Below are 19,801 nucleotides of genomic sequence, written 5' to 3' on the forward strand. Positions count from 1 at the left end.
GTTTATTATTCTACATGGTAGTTTGCTCAGTAATCATTTTCTCACCTCTTTGTCTAAAGCAATGATATTTGGAAAAATGACAACTATTATACAATCGAATTCTCCTCTCCAGATTGAACACCTCTCACTCTGGATGTGTACAAGTCCTCTCAAAATGAAAAGTGAATATCTTTCCAGTCTATCTCACTAAACTGTGCTCACTCTGCTACGTTCAACAAATGTTAGGAGAAACTTTTTCTCACATTGAAAAACGGTGTAAAAAAAACATATAAAAGTCTTACACATTGCTTTTGTTCATGTTTCTTTGTGCTACAGTGAGTTAAATATTGGACTGGATAGTCTACAGTTTACCAGCGTACTTTTCTTGGTCACTAAGTGACGTTTGACAACATTGACCATTGTGTTTTTTTCTACACTAAGAGGATTCAACAACAGTTGAACAGAAAATAATGCATATTCAAAGTAGTAGAGGTTGTGTTTATATGGAAAGTTGGTTTGCATGCCAGAATGGGACAGAGTGCTCAGTATTTCCTTCTTCCCAAGCCTCTACAATGAAAATCTGCTCTGCTTTGCCTTTTGCAATGGTAAACGGAATTTTGCCCGTGTTTGATGTTTATTGCAATTTTCAAACCTTTTGTTTGAAACCTTTGGTCAGTGCTGTGTGACTACATGGCCACGCAACAGTGACATACCGTTTACATTGAGCAAATAATAGTTATAACCACTCACCAAATATCATAAGCAGTGTAAAAGATCCTCTCTCTTATACGATGGCGAAGGTCATTCTCTTCAACAAATGATGAACACAATTGCTGTACAGTTTGTTAAATGAGACGTTTGGAAAAAAAATATGATTCAGACATGTAAACATGAACCAAAGCATGTCTGACTCATTCACAGAAAGTGAAAATTGAGTGTTGATGTGAGGCATTCAAACTTGATACCCCGATCTTTCCCCCACTATTCAACCCTACTCTTTCACAACCAACATGTAAGGTTTCCATTTGCCTACACCCTTATATTCACAACTGGAAGCTTCATTTAAAAAAAATTGAACATCTCTTTGGCAACGAATAAGAAACAGCAAACAATACAACAAAATAAAACTGTGATTCATTCCTCAAACAATAGTAGCAGCCCTCAGTTCGATTGTAATTCAAGCGAACCAAACCTACACTCTACTAATGAGGAGAGGGTGAACTTTACTTCTGCTTTCCACAGAACATTTCTCAATTTGATAATTTAATAAATATTCACACAAAGACAGTTTACTACACAACTGTCAAAAACATGATTCACATTCCAGATGAGGTAAAACAAACTGTAAAATATCCATACATCCATCCATCCATCGTCTGCACTCAGGGTCGCAGGGGATGCTGGAGTCTATCCCAGCTGTCATCGGACAAGAGGCAGGCTACACCCTGGACTTGTCGCCAGTCAATCGCAGGGCCACAAATATAGACAGACAACCATTCACTCACTCACTCATTCAGGGTAATTTTCCACATTTTTTCCCATTACAATTTTTTCCATTGCTTGTTTTTGGACTATGGGAGAGAATCAGAGAAGGAAACCTATGCAGACACAGGGAGAACATGCAAACTCCACACGGAAAGGTCACCTCGTCGAACTGGAATTCAGGGTCCTTTGTGCTGTGAGGTTGAAGTGCTAACTACTGTGCCACTGTACAGCCATATGTAAAATTGATCTCACAAAATACGTTCGCTCAGCAGTTTTGTGTAATGCTCTGGATAATTTTTTTTAAGGTAAACATTCATCTTCCCCTCAACTTGTTGTCCTCCAGACAGACCTGTGGAGAAAAAGTAAAAGCATCTTTGTTAAGTTACAATAAAAAAGCAAGTCACGCTACTCCATGAACAGAATACATGATGGGAACGTATTGAACGAGGAGGTGTTTATCTTTGAGCTCACCCAGCTTCTGTGCTGTTCTTTCAATCTTCCCCAGGGCAGATTGAATATCTCCTCCCTCCGGTACGAGGACCTCTATCTCCCCTACACGGTAGCCGAAGTCAGCTTGGTCTAAATCTATCCGCACCCCCTCCTCCTCTAGAGTGAAAGAGCGTCTTATTGTTGTAAATGCTGCGAAGCATACCAGGTTCATTTTTCTAAGCCAAGACTTATCAGACTGGAGAGAGTTCTTTACTGTCATTTCAAGACCATGTTGGGCAGGAACAAGATGGCTCTGGTTCTCATAGCTTCCTGAGACCGAACTCATTGCCTCCTGTGCTGTACTGGTCATGTCCTCGCAAATATCTTTTATCATCTCTTCCAGCTTCAGTTGAATGTCAGGCAGATTGGTTATCTCTTTGTAGCGAGTACACAGGGCAGCTGCTTCACATTCTTCATTTGTGTCCTCTGTCCCATTTACTCTCACTATGGGACACTTGAGCTCCCAGCATCCTTTACGGTTACGGAGCCATGTATCTCTCAATGTGAGGTCAAAGTGTGGTGTGTCATAGTATTCGTCATGAAACTGCCGTTGATCAACACACACTATTAAACGATAAGGAGGAAGAGAAAGACACGTGATTCACAATGCAGAGTTGTTCAGACATATCTGACACAGTTACTGCCAGATCTACTAATAAGGCTGATAGAAATCAAACAGTCTTGAGTATTTCTAAAATCAAGAGGAAGATGATAGGAATTATTACAATTACACTGCATACAATTTCAGTTAATTTCCTTGAATATTTGAAAAGGTTCTTTCTGTAAATTTCCATTTTGCCTTGATGTCTAAATGTTCATGTGAGGGTGGGGAAGACACAATGAATACGTACCACCAATATCCTCCACTGCTTTCAGAGTGTCAGCATTGAAAAAAAACTTTCTCTCAACTTCAACACTCATCTGAAAACAAAATATTTGGGTCAACATCAGCAATATTTACTGTGCAAAAGGCAAACTACTTTATCTGAACCTTTTTGACCAAATGCCACATTATTTCAAAATGAATGTCAATTATTTTGATGGAGAGCATTAAGTTCAATGTCTAAAGTACAACCAAGATTTGACAGATTTTTTCAAAGACTAAATAATATTACATCTGGACAGAATGTTTGCACTAATTTGAGGTATTTTGGTTGTTAAATTGTAGCCTTCTATTTTGAAACTACACTTTAGTGTGAATTGGGTAAAAGTATATTTAAGTAATTTATAGGCTCTGCATGAAGACCTTGATTTTAACCTTAAAAAATGATAATGTATCCAGAGATGATCTGAATCAAGATGAGTCACATGGTAGGATAGAACATAGTTGAGTCTACAATGCAATACACATTTTACTCATCCGGACTTAAACACAGACGATTTTGAGAAATAAATTCACACCACGACACCTTTCTCACCTTTATTTGATTGTTGAAAATGTCTCCTGCCAGGGAGTATAAAGGTTTAAATCTCTGACTTATGCAGATTGTTCATTCACATCCAGATTCTGTTTAAATCCACATACATTCGATGACACTAAATCTTCCAAAGTGTTTTGGCTAAGAAAGTTGTTTTGCTATAAAATCTAGGGTACATTTTTTTGTATGTTTCTCGTGAAGAGCGAAATCTAAATGATGTTCTAACTGTTCTTGTTCGTGCCTTTACTACTCAAGTTATGCGTTTTAGTGTTGTGGATAGTAAGTAGTCTACAAAGGTGTTATTCTCGCTGAATTAATGAGAATAATTTTTTATCCTACCTATCTTAAATAATAATACAATCACAGGTTTTACAATCACCTGCACTTCCAATGTTATTTTCACTTGTGCTCAAATGAGGTTGGATGACAGTGATTTGGAAACCCATTTAAAGCAAGCAAAACGAGATAACTGTTAATTATTTTACACTAAGTAGAACGCTTAAGCGGATTACTAGTCGTAGTTAAGTAAGCGAATGTAACACATCATACATACTATCAGATAAAGTGAAATGGTTTCATACTGATCGGGTCCAGACTTACTGAAGGAGGTGCACAATATCATGGGAAAGTCGATTTAAAAATCATCCAAATGAACGACTGAATGTTCCGCAGAAATCAAACACCGATCAAACTGCGACTTTACACACCTTAACATCTCGAGTCCTTCGATCCAAATAGTTCGGCGGTGAAGACCAAGCGACGGGTCGGACCGAGCGGCCGCTACACGTAAGCAAAGTTGATTTTTGCACAGGCGCAATTAGGGACACCTATTAGGACATTCAGGAACATCACTTCCTGTCCCAGTAACGCAGAAGCATGCGGATGGTGCAGTTTTAATATCCTCTGCTGTATAAATATTTATTCATTCTATTCGACTGTGGCTGTGTGCCACACCTTTATTTGATTGAAAAGACGACGTCGAATTCGTCGGATTAACGCGGATTACCACCTTTGCGGTTACATATCTATTATTCAACATTAATTAACTCGTCACACTCTTCCTGACAATCCAAGGTGGCAGAACGGGGACTCGTTTTTTTCAGTCACCTTTTATAGATAAACGTGACGGCTATGAGGAGGAAATCAGTATTCGGTAGCCAGTCTCCAAAAAGTATGTATCGAGCAATTTTCATTCCTTTTCCCCCCTTTTCGTTATTCTCTAATCAACGTTGCTCAATGAGTAATCGGCATTTCCGCATATACTAATAATCTGTCATATCTGCGGGGTTACATAAGGGATTTGATAGCCGTATGTCCCTTCTGAATGTCAGCAATCAGCCTTGGGGGGAGCTGTGGTCTGTTTACTAGAGGGAAGAGGGGAAGGAGAGAGGGATAGGGCGAATGAAGGGAGGGGGAGAACAGGGGAGAGAGAGAGAGAGAGAGAGAGAGAGAGAGAGAGAAAGGGAGAGAGAGAGGGAGGGCAGGCAAGAAAACTTTTCACTTCTGAGGAACCACAGAGGAAGCGTGTGAGTGTGTGCTTGCTGGAGCGGCGACCATGCAGGTAAAAACGCATTAGCTAATTGCTCCCAACTTAATTAAACGTCAATCGCGATCGGTTAATTGCGCCGATTTGAGCCCGGAGAGTGGCCTGCGACTGATAGAGGATCGAGCAAACGACGGATTGTGCCCCATACTAATCCGATCTTTTATAGAAATCCAACATTAAATCCCAAACTTTTTCTGCCTCTCGGCTCTCTCTCGCCTGCTCTCCGCTCACCACCCCCATCGTCGAGGCGACCGCGGCGCACGTACTCCGCTTCAAGTAGCTTTTTGGCGTTTAATTCCTTCGTCAATTACGACGTGGAACTATTAGAATGATAGTTTAAATGGCCATGTGTTGCACCGTAAGTGTTTAAGGTATAGATTTGAGCGCAAGGACGCGTCAAAAGGAGGTCTGCTGGGCGGCGAGGGAGGAGGGGGTGCGAGTGTTTTCTATCACATCTGTAAACGGAGCCCACGTTCATTAATTAAATGGCTTTAGTCCGGCTAGGCCTCAATTTGCGCTGTTGAGCAGCAGGCGGCGGGCGGTGCAACACTAGATGCCCGATTGGCAGCCCACAATCAGAGGGGTAAGGAAATAACTCGAGGCCGAGGTTTTTGATCTAAAGCCAAGGGAGTGTATTTTCCACCCCGGTTGAACTCATTCGGCGTATTGAAGCTGCGCTTCCCACCTGGAGCAGGCAGAGTTTGGAAGGAGTGGAGACTCGCCAGTTGGGAGACAGTTCGAGGAGCGGTTAATTAACGTTATCTCTGCCTGCTAACGGGCTAGCTAGCAAAGTGACACGACTGTTAACCCCTTTTTGTTTATTAATGTTATGACCGTGCTGCCTTAACCGAGAGCCAATCGCACAATTATTGTGACGCCTGTTCTGCCGTTGGCAGTTTCGGAGAAATGTCTGGCTACCGAGCCAGAATATTTTCAGTAAACTAACAGCTAAGCAGCATTTCCAGAGACACCTCTGTAATGCGACGTTACGGGAGGAGGGGGGGCTTCTCAACCTAGCTTGCTAGCTAATTGATCCATCTATGGTCGGCACAGCTAATTAGACTACCCGTTAATTAGCCAACTAAAAATCAAAGATACATAAGTGTTTTTATATATTCGCTTAGGATAAGGAAACTCGTGACGAAGAGCATCGAGTACGCACTTTGCAGATTTAAACTTGTGAAAATATATATGGCCATATAACCTTCCTGGGTGGCTGATTTGCACGACGAGGAAGTGAGTGTTGTGTAGATGTTACACCTCTTGGACATGTGTTGGTAACATTTGATCATTAAACAGATAGTAAAGACGTGTAGTCAAATGTGAATTGACTAATTATTAAGATGAAACGGTATAGGAGTAACCTTAATGCTATTCGATTGTCTTTCTGAGATGATGGTAAATCACATTTAATACTTTGGCCGCATACATCTGGTATCAGTTCGAAGCTAGTTAGTAATTTTGGCTCGATTTAGTATGTGATGAGCTTTCGGTGTTTCTATGCTTGGCTTAACATTTATGCTCTGTTCGACTTGAATATGCTATCTGAAACAATACGTTTCAAAAACAATTTTAAAAGTACAAATGTAACGTAAACAGAGCTTTCCATGGATATCATATTTCAAATATAATTCGAAGTGCTGTGTTACGCTATGACGTAAATGATCATGGTAGAATGTGATGAAGCTTCCCTTGTGAAGTGCTTCAGCACCTTCAAAGATGCTAACACCAGAAACAAATATGGATTATTATAGCTGTTTAAGTGCACAACATGCCTGTGACACAGGAATTACCTGGCATGAAACTGTATGCACTAATTAAAGGGTGTATCTGATAATTAAAGTTGCTCTTGATCTTATGCTTGAGGAATTCCTTAACACAAATTGTCATTTCGATCTAACATTTCCTTTTCCTGACAATAAAATACTTTATCAAACCAGACAAGATAGAAAATAACTGTTTATTTTTTTAGTGATGCTTAGTGCCTTGACTACTTTACAAGCTGAATTACACAAAAAAACTTGAACATTTTTTACAGAGATAACAAAAGTAGACCAGACTCTAGATAAAAATAAACAAATATATAAGCAACAGCGGAGTTCCCCGATGTCAAGAATAACCCGGTAATGCAGCATAATCAAATCGTTATTTCAAGTACTGTATAGGTTTTGCTGCAAATGCATATTTGATAGATTGATCTAATAGAGAGCACAGTAATAATCTGATCAGGGATCTCTTTTTAGATATTGTGCTATTTACATTATTTATCCCTAGTTCATTTTTCTTAAAGAATTGTTTCTCTGACACCTTTTTTTGTATTTTGTCAGGAGGAGTGCGGAGAGAAAGTGAGCAGTGAAAGCGATGGGGCAGCAGAGTGGCTGTGCCCTCTGTGCCAAAAAGGGCAAATCGACAGAGCCTCGCTGTCTTTACACCTCACTGACCAACACAGTGTACTTCCAACTTGTGTTGACAGACTGCTGGACATTGTAAGTATGGCTGTCTATTATTGCGAAGTCCCAATGTATATGTCTTCATTTTTATCTAAGAACTAATGGTCAGTTTCCTCCTCACACTGTAGGTTGGCACCCTGAATTGTCAAATGGGTTTACTTGGATCTTTACACACTTGCCATCTCAAGAGATCTATGCTAAGATTAAAGTAGATCTGTATATAAAAGAAAAGCTATGTCATAAGTACAAGGATCATAATAATCAAGTTTCATTATTTTAGTTGAAAGAGGTGCTATTTCAATATTGAATTTATTCTGATGGGCTATAGTGAGACATTATACAGTATTTTTCACTTTCCTATCAAAAGTGGAATACAGTCTACACAATTACATGAAGACATGTGACGAGCATATTATTGCTGGCTGCAGTACCTGCAAATGACTAGAGAGCTGATGTCTGACTTTCCAACAAATATCTGTAACAAATAAAGCAAACTTAATGAAATTGTAATGTTTTAGAACTTGGGGTAACAATACAGGTGGGGTGTAAATGGTATGTGTATGCGTTTGTAGTAATATATATATACACACACACACACACACGCACACCATAGTACTCATTATTAGATGTTTAAAGTAAGATGACAATGTATATTGAAAGCATTTGTTCTGAATTTTAATGGAACAGAATGTATTCTATTTCTAAAAATTGCATCGCCATTGTTATCCATCAGTTACTGGAAATAATCACATATCTATGTGTAGCAAGCTTAGATTTGTGCATTGCCTTGTTGTTGAACTGAACTGACATATTGGTATGGGGCAGCCATATTACGTAAAACTTTCTTATTTAAATCTTATATAAATGATACACGGTGAGTGTCTAAATCTGTGTTTCATTATAGTGATATAGTTTCCCTTTGGTCGATAATGGTTGTAATACATACTTAAGAACATTCAGTAACAAGAACGCCAAAGAATTACATTCTCATGTGTGCTCTCTCTTTGTACCCTGTAAAATGGCTGCCATACTGAGGAATTCTGGTAATAAATCTTTTTGATAAAAAGAATGACAACAATAGCAAAAGTTAAAATTCCAAATTTTGGAATTTTGAATTTTTCCACATTGGGCTTCCTTCCACCATGTAGCATGTTCATTTTAACTGATTAGGAATACTTCTGTAGCTATTAGAGATTGTAGTGTTGATAAAGTCAAAGCTTTGAACATGCAGATAAAATGTTCACATTTACATCTCAGATGTGCAATGGATATAGTCATTTTATAAACTGTCATGACTTAATTAATGCTTTTGATGGCACTCGTGTTGTCACCCTGAGAAAGTGTCAGAGAGACATTTTCTGTTTTATGGTCCCACACAGGAAAAAAGCAATGCCTACTATTAAGCACAGATGACCAAATGAGGAAACGGCTTCGGCAAAGAGGAATAACCAAAGTAGACTCAGAACAACTTCTGAATTTTAATATGTAACTCATTAGAACCAAACACACAGTTCACCTTCTGTATTTACTGCTGAGCTGCTTTTTTTATTGTACTTTTGCTTTTACTCTGAAATGGGTTTTACAAATACGAAGTGGTAATACAACTATGATTACAAACTTGTTCAGCTGAGGTAACAGCATAAGAAAAGGGTTTTCCTTCCACCCCTGCTAATACAATTTTTATACAAAAATCGTCGGCCAAATGGGAATTAATGACTGGAATTATTCATTTACATTCAGAGAAAATCGGCTGTAATTTGTTAGCAAAGAAAAAAGTGTGTGTGGTTTGTTTGTTTTTGTTTTTTTATTTATTTATTTGATAAAGCTGTTTAAAGCATCTGAAAATGTTCTTTTTAATACATGGCAGGTAATTATTCACAATTTGTTGTGTTGTTTTTTGTATTTAAAAAAGTAGGGTACAAACGGTTTTTTTTCTAAAAAAAAAAAAAAAGAAGAAGAGAGAAACTATTTGTGGATACAATTAGTGAAAACAGCTATTGTAATTACAGGGTACATTTCAAGTCAAAGATATCCTCAGATTGCTTTGTATTTTTTTTTTTTTTGAAGATAGGCTTCATTTTTTTATCGGTAGTTCCATCACAGTCACCAGAAAAGCGCCATTGTAGAGTAATATTTAGAGATATTTATTTGCAAACCTCTGTTTGTTTTCGTCTTTTTTTAGGCAATTCTAAAACGGTGTGCCACAAGAGAAGAGGACAAAGGTGTTCCAAAATCTTCAGGTGAGTATAGAAAGTTCAACCCTAACCCTAACCCTAACTTCGAACTGATAGAGAGAGCATTACCAGAATTGTAGAATTGTACTGCACTTTTTTATTGATGCTATTTTCTATTTTTTAGTTGGAGTATTACCTATATTACAGTGGAGTTTTTGAAATTTGTTGTTAATGCTTTTGTAATTGTTTATAAATTTACTTTTGAATGATTTGTCTAATTGAGTAGAATATTGATGATAGCCCATAACCAAAGTTTAGGTTTACTAGATTTCAAAAATTAAATATCCCATTTGTACATGATAAGTTGAATGACAAATAGTGCAGCAATGTCAGGAACACCCATGCTTTTGGTACAAATTTTAAAAAGCAAGTCAAAAACTGCTGGCAAAACCGATTCTTTTCCTGGTCATTTTTTTCTTGCTCTAAAACCACATGTCCATCAGATGTGTCAGTGACTTGTTCTATCTTCAGTTAATCTGCCTTTGAGCCAAACACTAGAAGCCACAGCAGATTTTAGCTTCTGTCTGCAACTGTGCTGCTGCTCCTCTGTTACATTACAACATGAGTATTTTTAATGGAGCCCTTTTCAGTTTGTACAGACTAGGTCAAGTGGGGCAGGAACTCAAAGGCTGAGTGGTATAGCATCTGATGAAGGATGCATTGATGATCAGTTCTATGTTAGACATTGAGGGAGTTCATCAATTACATATATGCCATGGCAAAATGACAAAAATATACAAGTCAAAGGATGTGAGCCCATGAATCAGAAGTTAATTTCAAAAGTAAAAGAAAAAAAAAAACTCACTGGATTAAAGTGTGGCAGGTAAGGTAGGAATTACATTCATCACTAAACTTTAAAATGGACAGATAAACAAATATTACCTCATAAAATCTTATACACAATAGAGAAACAAATATATGTGAGTTTGTAGAGACAATCAATATTTGATCTTGCAAAGGGATCTTGTGGAAATACGTGGGCTGCAGTGTATTCATTGGACTACTAGTAAAATAAATAATATTGTTTCTTTCTTTTCCTTTCCACCAGTGTTGTAAATAGTCCATAAAAAAGTACTGCACCCACACATGGTATTCTAGCTTCATACTGAGGCTTATTGATATATTGACCTATTGATTCTTAATATGTCATGAGTTGCAGGGGTCCTCTTTGTTGACATGAGTTGACATAACTTTTAGCCCCCACTAAAATAAAGTATCGTTCAAAAACACACAGTCATTGTTATAATTGGATGTGCTTTTGTTTTCGTGTTGCTGTTGTTGTTTTTAGAACATTGACAGATGATCCATGGCTTCTCAAAATTAAATTTCTTCCACCAAAATATTCCAGCATTTTCCCTTCCATGGAATTATGAAAATGTATTCCAAATCACTTGATAACATTTTTTGATATTTTATATGCTTACAATAGGAAAGAAGTATTTCAAATCTTGCTTCAGCTAATGTTTTAGTTCTCCACTGGAAATTATTTTGAGTATATGAACATATCCCATTTTTTCCTAAAGGTTTTTTGTTGTAATCCCTATGTCACTGTCAGAAATGTATGTCTTAGACAGGTTTGTACAATATTTTGACACTGGAGAATGGCACCTTATGTCTATGACCCAGTTCTTTTGATTAAAGTACTACTTTAAATAACAAACTGAGTAGTTTTGATTACTTTTTAACCACTAGTAGATAATTTTTTACAGTGCATGTGAAATTTTACTTCATCAGGCATCCCTAATCAAAGTGCGGTGGTTTAAAAAAATCAGGTACTGATAAGTTGTGTTCTTTCATATGACAAAAACAGGCAGTCAATATTCATATTTGATAATTTTGCAAATCTTTACAAATGTCATTAAGGAACCAAAGTTAGGATTTTCCCATCAATTTTTTTCCTATTTTGGGTGAACAATTGTGCCCTTTTGCCTTTAATTTTTTTTTCCTTTGAGGGGTTAGAAGTCTGCTTCATTATCCTAGTGACTGAGGAAAGCCCATATTTAACATAACATAAAACCTAAACATACTTTATATATGTGTTTTACCAGGTGCTGTATTGTTACAACGGAGGGCCTCAGAAGACGCCAGTTCAGACCCCTGCCAGTCTAGTACTGACACTAGCCAGACAGTTCAAGACAAAGAGATGGATCAAGAAAGATTATTGGAACAGGAGGAAGGTGAAGCTGAGCCAGAAGATGAGGGGAATCAACTGCTTGGAGCCAAACAGGAACAAAATGCAGCTGAAAATACAGAAATCCCAGATGGTAGTAAAAAGCCAGTTGGTAAAAATGGCTTACCAGCTGAAAATAATACCCGGTCATTCAAATGCAATGCCTGCCTGGAAACCTTTCCAAGCAGAACTGCCTTGAGTGTTCATTACAACTCTGCATCCCATATACAGAGGATGACAACAGGCACTGCAACAGTCGAAATTGATCCCCAAAGTCCCCCAGTCCCTGTCTTGTCTCGGCCATATATATCAAACAAACCCTACCAGTGTGCTGTATGTCGAGTGTCTTACAATCATTCCATCACTCTTGAGAGCCATATGAAATCTGTGTTGCACCAGACCCGCAGCAGAAATGCTGGCATTGTTGGAAATGCAGCCAACAGTGTAGCTAGCGGTGGCGGTGGTAGTGGCAGTAGCATCCCCAGTACTACAAATGCTGCAGTAAGCACATCTGCAAGTGGAACCAGTCAGTTAGTTACCACCACCAACTGTGCTGCTCCAGGGACACTAATGGTGGCTACTGCAAGAGATGGAGAGCAGATCCAAACTTCACAAGTGGCTCCCTCCCTGCTTACCTCCCCTGTGGCCTCAGCACAAGCGGTCTCGGCTTTTCTCACCCTCCTCACATCCAGTCCTAGTACCCTCTCACACTCCCTCCTGCCCTCCCTGTTTGCACCTGGTGCTGCTACTGGTGCCACTGCGCCTCAGCTTGTGCCTCAGTCTCATATGGTCATGCCCTTGATCTTGAATGGCCTCCAAGCTCAGACCCAGCAACACCCAGAGAACCAGCAAGGACAGCTACTTACTCAATGTGTGCCATTTGTAGGTCTCAGCACAGCCCAGCAAGCCCTCCTAACCCAAAGACTTAATACCTTACAGAACCAGTGGCCTGCTACAGGAGTTGCAACAAACTTACAGCCCTATACAGAAGAGCAAAAACAGAGAGGAAAGCATGACAGAGAAGAGAGCCAGGATAGTGATGGAAAAGTTGAAGAAACGGTTTCTCATCAACTCAAGGACAGAGAGAACTTGACTACAGAGAACATTAAAATAGAGAAAACTGAGGAAAGGGATGGCAGTGAAGTACCACAAGGTTCTGATCAGGAAAGCAAAGTAAAGGTTGAGAATCATGAAAACGATGGGGATGCACTTACAGATAGCAGAACAGATAAAGAATGCTCAGCCAATCAGATGATCCAGGATGTTGATAAAGCAGCTAGCCTAAATCTCTCCCCAGGAGTCGCAGAGAAGAGCCCCCACAATAACAACCTTTCGCCTTCTGAATCTATTGCCAGCAACTCAAGCCTCAGTCCTGTAAACTTAAACCTTACACTCAGCCCTGATTCGACCCCTCGAAAATCACATTCAGGCACCAGTCCTTCTGGATCCCTTGGTACCCCAAAATCTAGCCCAAATACAAATGCCTTATCTTGCAACCCAACTCGGCTGCATTCTAATACTGTGGGGTCAGTTTATTCAGACTTTCCAGTACTTTCAGAGTTTCAATCTGAGGTTCTTTGGGCATTTTTTGAGTCACGAAGTGAGGCCGATGCTGCAAGTCCTCCCCGTGAGGACTGTGAGGCACTGGGCAGAGAAGTAGGACTTAATCAGGAAGAGGTACGTAAATGGCTTAGCCATGCCAGACAGGCTAAACAGAGGCAGAGGGCCACAGAGCCAGAAAACATGGAAGGTTTGGCAGGGTTTGCAGGTGCTGTTCAAAGTCCTGACAATGATTTTGATGATGAGGAAAACACACTGATCATAGCAGAAGGTGAAGATGATGCTGAAGCTTCTGGTAGCCAGGCAATTGATTTATCCAGCACAAGAGGGAAGCGTACACACAGAGTTTTGGGAAGGGAGGGACAGGGAGATTCCTGTTTGACCTCTGACTCAGAAAATGAGGTTTACACTTCAGTAATTGTGTCAGATGAGGAAAGTCAAAATGGATCTATGAGGGATGGTCCTGATAGTCCTGCTAAAGACGAGGCACAACGTGAGGGCCATGGTGATAAGGGGTCAGTTGGAGGAAAAGTTTTACGTTCAACAACTGTGTTTCTCTCTGATGTAGAGGATGAGTACGAGGAAGAGGAGGGTGGAGGGGGTCAACAGTCCAGGAGAAAAAAAAGAAAGGGTGAGTTTGAACGTGATGAGGTGGAGGCAAAGAAGGAGAGACATGACCCAGATGTAGACCTAGAGTTGGAGGCCCAAGGGGATCCTCCAAGTTCCCTGTGCCACTCCATTGACCAGATTCCAAGTAATGCTCTTCACTCACTTCCCCTGTCCCTCACTCCCTTTTCTACGCAGATGCTTAGCCCCTTTGTCCTCTCTCTTTCTCCATCAATGGTTGGGGATAATAGCAAAGTACCTGTTTTTTCAAACCCACCAACCATCACCCGCTTCTCCAGTTCTCTTCTCTCTCAGTCTCTGTCGGCCCACAGCCAGACTTCCCACTATTTGTCTAACGGGGGTGACTGTGAGACTGCGCTGGATCTCAGCATGGGCAAAAACAATTCGAAATCTGCATCATCATCATCATCATGTCTGGCCGATAAGATAGCAGCACAGAAAGGACAGTTGCTAGATGGTCTTGGCCTCAGACCCACATCCAAAGGTCTGGTTGTTGTCCAAGTTAAACCCGAATCTGTCACTGCTATGGCCTCTTCCAATAGTGGCATGAATCTTGCTCACAGCAATAACATGACAAAGTCCAGTCTTTACATGAGACCAGCAGATAAAATCAATGCCACTTTACTAGAAAGAGAGAAAGAGAGAGAAAAAGACAAGGACAAGGAGCGTGAGCAGCAACAGAGGAAGTCGAAAGGGAAAAGGTATCGGGATATGCGGCGCTCAAGGACCATCATTCAAGCTGAACAACTTGACATATTATATGGCTGCTATTTCAAAGACCCAAACCCCGGTAAACATGAGTTTGAACAGATCTCTGAATGGGTCCATCTACCAAAAAAAGTTGTTCAGATATGGTTCCAGAACATGAGAGCCAGGGAACGCAAGGGTGAGGTCCGATTTATTAGTGATGGGACCCTGGCAGCAGTCGGCAAACCCCTCATCAAATTTACCTGGCCACTCTCCAAACCTATTTTTTCAAACAAGCCTGTCACAAATAATACTGGATGCATCACAACTACTCCAATTGTGCGCACTCTCATGAAAACAGAGAGGGAGCCTGTAAAGGAGATGGGCAAAGCGGCTCTGGTGAAAAAGATAACCCCAGTCCCAATCAAGCCTAAGGAGATTGTCTCTTCTGCCACAATCTCTACTTTGAGTAGCAGTGCCTCTCCTGTGCCAAAGACCAAGCTTGAAACCACCAGCAATGTCACTGTGGTCAAAGTTGCACCCAAAGTCAACCCGCCTGTCCTTTTAGCACCACCCAAGGATCTCATTCCTATTGCCCCAAGACCAACTCAGAGGACAAAGGAAGATGAGGAGAGTGAAGAGGAAAAAACCGATGAGGAAAAAGAACATGAGAATGAAATGGGTACTGGACCAGGGACAACTAACCGCATGGTGCCCAAACTCCCCACAACACCAATTAACAACAGGCCTCCTGCCACTACAGTGGTGTCACAAAAACAGAATGGGCTCAACTACTGGACCTCTAAAGTCCCCATTAAGATCAACACTCTATCAAGAGAACAACTGGCTCTTCCTACCCACACACACCCTCGCACCATCCCCCCTCCCCCTACCCCCAGCATTGCACCAGTCAGCCCAAATACCCCTAAATCTGCAAGAGCGGCCAGCCCATCTACCCCTGTTGTAGTGAAATCGAATCCTACAGAAAACAGCTTTCTGACCCATTCATCCAGCCGTAGGCCGCGCACCCACTTATCCTGCCTACAGCTGTCGATCTTACAATCATGTTATGAGACCTGTGCCCACCCTAATGCCATGGAGTGTGAAGCCATTGGCACAGAGCTTAACCTGCCCCTAAAAGTGGTGCAGATCTGGTTCCAAAACACCAGGGCGAAGGAGAAGCGTTGGAGGCTGCAGCAAGAGAAAATGGTAAGCCAATAAGTTAATTTATAGCCATGGTATTTAAGTGTTTTTAGTTTCCTAATCTTCAGGAACACAAAAGTCTAAATAAATGAACAGGATGTTAGGTTTTGGTTTTTGATCCTGAAAACATTTTCATAGTAGTAATCTTAATGCTGTGAGGAATTAAAATACGAAATATTGGGGATTCACTTTTTCTAAAAGTAATCATTTTAAATTCTCAAGTGCAACACATTGCAGTAGAATTTGTAAATAGTGCACTATAGAGTCACAGATCTATACTTCAATATGTATACAATATGTATATAATGTAGCCAGTTACATGACACATTTGAGAAAACATGCAAGCTGAGAATCTCTTAACATGTGGATCAGTTGATCCCTGGTGTCTTGTTGTGTAGGTCCTTAAAAAATATTTCATACCTCAACCACCCAAACATACTGTAGGATGTATTCCTTTTATGTCATTGGAGGGTTTCCATATTAGTTGTTTTCTATTCCATAGATACTGAAAAAGTCATTGTGTAGCAACAAGTGTGCCTTTGAAAGCTGTCAGATTTAGTTAAAACTTGTATAAAAAGTTAAACTTATCCTGTCTATTTTCTTTACCTTCTTCCATACTTTTTTAGTCTCCTCTGTCAGGTGGAAAGGTGGACATGAGCTCAGGGAGCTACCTGCAGTACAATGCTCTCAAAGCCAACCGTCCCATCCTTCCCAAACCTGTTCAGTTGACAGTTACTGAATCTCCAGCTTCCCCAATGGCTGGCCAGTCGGTGCCAAAGGAGACCCTGACGGGCCGCTGTGATGCTTGCAATGTCTCCTTCGAGTCACGGGCTGCTGCAAGAGCCCACGTCTTCTCCCCACGTCATCTGGCAACTCTTAGAACCACTAACTTTGGCCAGCCAACGACGCTTGTCAACAAAAATGGAACCGGCAATGGTGGATCAGGCAGTGCTATGCCAAGCTCGCAGGTTTCTCTTTCCACTCCGGTAACCAGCTCTAGTGCTGTTTCTGGAGGGGAGATGGTTATCGAGATGCCTCCATCAACGGCCACCAGCAAGAGTTAAAGACTCAGATCAGGATTGGTCTGCACACTGACTATTGGACCCATTTGGGCTTCAGATTTTAATAAACAAATTTGAGCACTATTCATCAAAAACTAACATCTTTTTTAGTTTTTGATGTTGGCTCTACCTGCACCTGATATCCTTTGCTCAACCCTTGCTGACTGAAATCCTGTTTATCTATAGACTTCACCTTGAATGATATACAACAGCAAACTTTTTCCACGCTGCTTCTCACTTAATCATTTGCTGTATGATAAGTGATGAATACATCTCAAACTTCCCAAAAACCCTCACACAGTTTTTGGTCCTAACCCTGTGGTTATATTACCTTTGTTCAAAGACCTTCCTGCAATTTGTAAAGGCACTCAACTTGCCATGCTTGAACTGTCCCAACAGGCTGATGCAAACGTGTGTTTTTGTTTTTTGTTTTTTTTTTTGTATATTTTTTTGGTTTCCCTGCCGAAGCATCCACTTAACAGCAGAACCCAAAAATTATTTTTGGGATAACATGAAATACTCAAATAATTACTTTGACTTTACTCCTGTGGAATTTTTTTCTAGTTCTTTCACTTCTTGGGCAGAGATGCTCGAATATTATATGAACAGCCTGATCCGTTGTGTGAGGAAGACTTGTTGTGACTGTCACCTTTTTATTTGCTGGAGGAGTGATCTGAAGAGTGTTGTCTACTCACATGGGATATTAAAGAGGTACTTTAGAGAGAATAGGGCTTTTAAATTATCCCCATTTACATGTTTATAGTTTTCATGACAATCCAAATGAACAGGGCAAAAAGAATGAGGAAAGTAGAATCTTGGCATACCGCACTTTGACACATTTTACCTTGTTTGAAATGTTTTTAAGCATTCTAATGCAAGTGTCTTTACGGAAAGATGCATTCATGCATGTTGGATGCCTTAATATAAATTGTCAAATAAATTGATTTTTTTTCTAGTCTATTGAAACATTCTTTAGGTGTAGACAAACGATTATACAAGAAGCAGAACTGGGTATATAAGAGAAGAGCTCTGTTCCCAATTGATTTTACAACTACTTTTATGGGGACGGTTCTGAATGTCATATAGAGTATAGCACATCCTGCCTGTAAAATTTTCAGCATTCTCTTAGCCAAGGATTTAAACCATGTTGTGTGACAAATCTCCGTGATTGTGTGGGTTTCAATATCCACTCAGATGAGGTATATCTAATATTGGAAATCGGTTCGTAAACAGTGGTCACCTAAAGATTTTATAGAAAAATGACAGCCTTAAAAGTTAAATTGGTGGGGGGCAGCGTGGCGCAGGAGGTAGAGCCCTCGTCTTTGGAACCGAACATTTCTTGTTCGATTCCTGGCTCCTCCTAGTGTGTTGAAGTGTTGTTGAGCAAGACACTGAACCCCAAACTGCTCCCCTGGTGCTGGTGGATGGCAGCCTAATGCTCATGGTTCATCCATGATGGGTTAATTGCAGAGAACAAATTTACCCACAAGGGATTAATAAAGGATAAGTTATAAATTATTATAAACACTGATATATGAATCCCGGCCGAGGTGATCCTTGTTTGTTTTCGACTTTATTATTCAATTGTACTTGGAGAGTCTGACTGGCTTGGTGAATTCACAGTTTGCTTGGCCATGAATACTGTACTAAAGAAACCTGAGTGCTTATTTTCTTTTAACAGAAAAAAAACAAAGCAATTGATAGAGGTACTGTTTTTTTTTTCAAGGTCAGCAGCCCAAAACTCAGAATTGCTCATGAGTATAGGGCTTAAACAGGCGGTTTTCTTCCCCTTTTCTTGTTTAGTTATGAAATGAGATTGGATATCTGGAAACCAAAACAAGGGAGAAAGTTGGCTATTACTCATATCCTGAAGGGACTGATGGATGCTCAATTTTAGGAAGCAAATTGGGAAACATTAAATGTTTTGTCTGAGAGCTAATAAGATGGTGCTGTGTTGAAGGACACTTAACATACTAAAGATGTTTTCCTTCAATTTAATTTGTATATTAATGTTACTATTGATAGTTTTAACAAAATGCAAAACTAAAACAGGAACTTTTGTAAATGAAATATATTAAAATAACTGATATTCCAAAGTAATCCTCCCTTTGCTTTCTGTCATTCAAAAACCAAAAAGCAATCTTGAGGTAGACGGAGAGCAGGAGAGGTGTTCGTAATGCAAACTGTAAAGGACATCCCACGGCTTGACACTTGCACTAGTCCACTATTTTTGCACAAGCTACAGACATTTCAAATGAACACAGCCATTAACGTAACATGAAAAGTCACTTGTGGTTTTTGCAACAAGGAGATTAACCATGTCCTTTCATAAGTAATAACTAGTCCACCTGTTGGAAACTGTATCTTGTGTGTAAAGCAAGGACTGGAGTGCTTGATCCTCAAGACTGGGATTACACACATGCACACGCAGACATGGTGTTGCACTGTCCAAACTAGATAGGTTTTTATGGAGATCTGCTTTTTATTCTTTGTTTCATTGTCACTTTGATTATCACTCTTGTTATAACTGTACTACTACTTATACGATTTACCATTACTACTCATCACTGTTTTGATTATTATTGATCCATAATTGTTTTAAATGCCACCTCTGCTCAAAAAGAGTATGGTATTCTTATGAATATTGAACAATAATAGTGGCAGTGTTATGAATTGTTAGATTTTTGATTAAGTTTATTTTCTCCTCACCTGTACCTGCCTTTTGTGTTTGGTCTCCATTATGCTTTCTTTGATATACAGAAAAATAAATAAAATCAGTTGAACAACATAATATGCTCTAAATTTAGTGGACATTTTTCTGTGTCAGTTATATTTCAATTATGGATCCGCATGTCCAGCTATTGGATCGTCTTATTTGGTTTAGATTTCTGC

At 39.8% G+C, this 19,801-nt stretch overlaps 2 protein-coding genes across 6 annotated transcripts; one reads left to right on the plus strand and one right to left on the minus strand.

Annotated features, from left to right (window-relative positions):
• Positions 1–1,225: 1,225 nt before the first annotated feature.
• Positions 1,226–4,169, minus strand: thtpa (thiamine triphosphatase). 2 transcript variants are annotated; one of them, XM_086151437.1, is made up of 4 exons: positions 4,079–4,169; positions 2,805–2,874; positions 1,936–2,517; positions 1,226–1,813 (listed from the first exon to the last, which is right to left on the minus strand). In XM_086151437.1, the coding sequence occupies exons 2-4, from the start codon at positions 2,872–2,874 to the stop codon at positions 1,713–1,715; spliced, it is 753 nt and encodes a 250-aa protein (XP_086007563.1). In that variant the 5' UTR covers positions 4,079–4,169; the 3' UTR covers positions 1,226–1,712. The 2 variants fall into 2 exon arrangements, with proteins under 2 accessions (XP_086007563.1, XP_086007564.1); XM_086151438.1 differs by having other exon boundaries at positions 3,972–4,096.
• A 162-nt stretch (positions 4,170–4,331) lies between these two features.
• On the plus strand, positions 4,332–19,699 carry zfhx2 (zinc finger homeobox 2). 4 transcript variants are annotated; one of them, XM_086151434.1, is made up of 5 exons: positions 4,332–4,542; positions 7,245–7,403; positions 9,550–9,607; positions 11,650–15,854; positions 16,475–19,699. In XM_086151434.1, exons 4-5 carry the CDS (start codon positions 11,745–11,747, stop codon positions 16,910–16,912), a joined length of 4,548 nt encoding a protein of 1,515 aa, XP_086007560.1. In that variant the 5' UTR covers positions 4,332–4,542; positions 7,245–7,403; positions 9,550–9,607; positions 11,650–11,744; the 3' UTR covers positions 16,913–19,699. The 4 variants fall into 4 exon arrangements, with proteins under 4 accessions (XP_086007560.1, XP_086007559.1, XP_086007558.1 ...); XM_086151433.1 differs by lacking the exon at positions 4,332–4,542 and adding an exon at positions 4,712–4,932; XM_086151432.1 differs by lacking the exon at positions 4,332–4,542 and adding an exon at positions 5,382–5,500.
• The last annotated feature ends 102 nt before the right edge of the window (positions 19,700–19,801 follow it).

The sequence above is a fragment of the Fistularia commersonii genome, chromosome 8, assembly GCF_037954325.1.
Source record: "Fistularia commersonii isolate RoL2024-O1a breed Wild chromosome 8, RoL_Fcom_v1.0, whole genome shotgun sequence".
Taxonomy (NCBI): domain Eukaryota; kingdom Metazoa; phylum Chordata; class Actinopteri; order Syngnathiformes; family Fistulariidae; genus Fistularia; species Fistularia commersonii.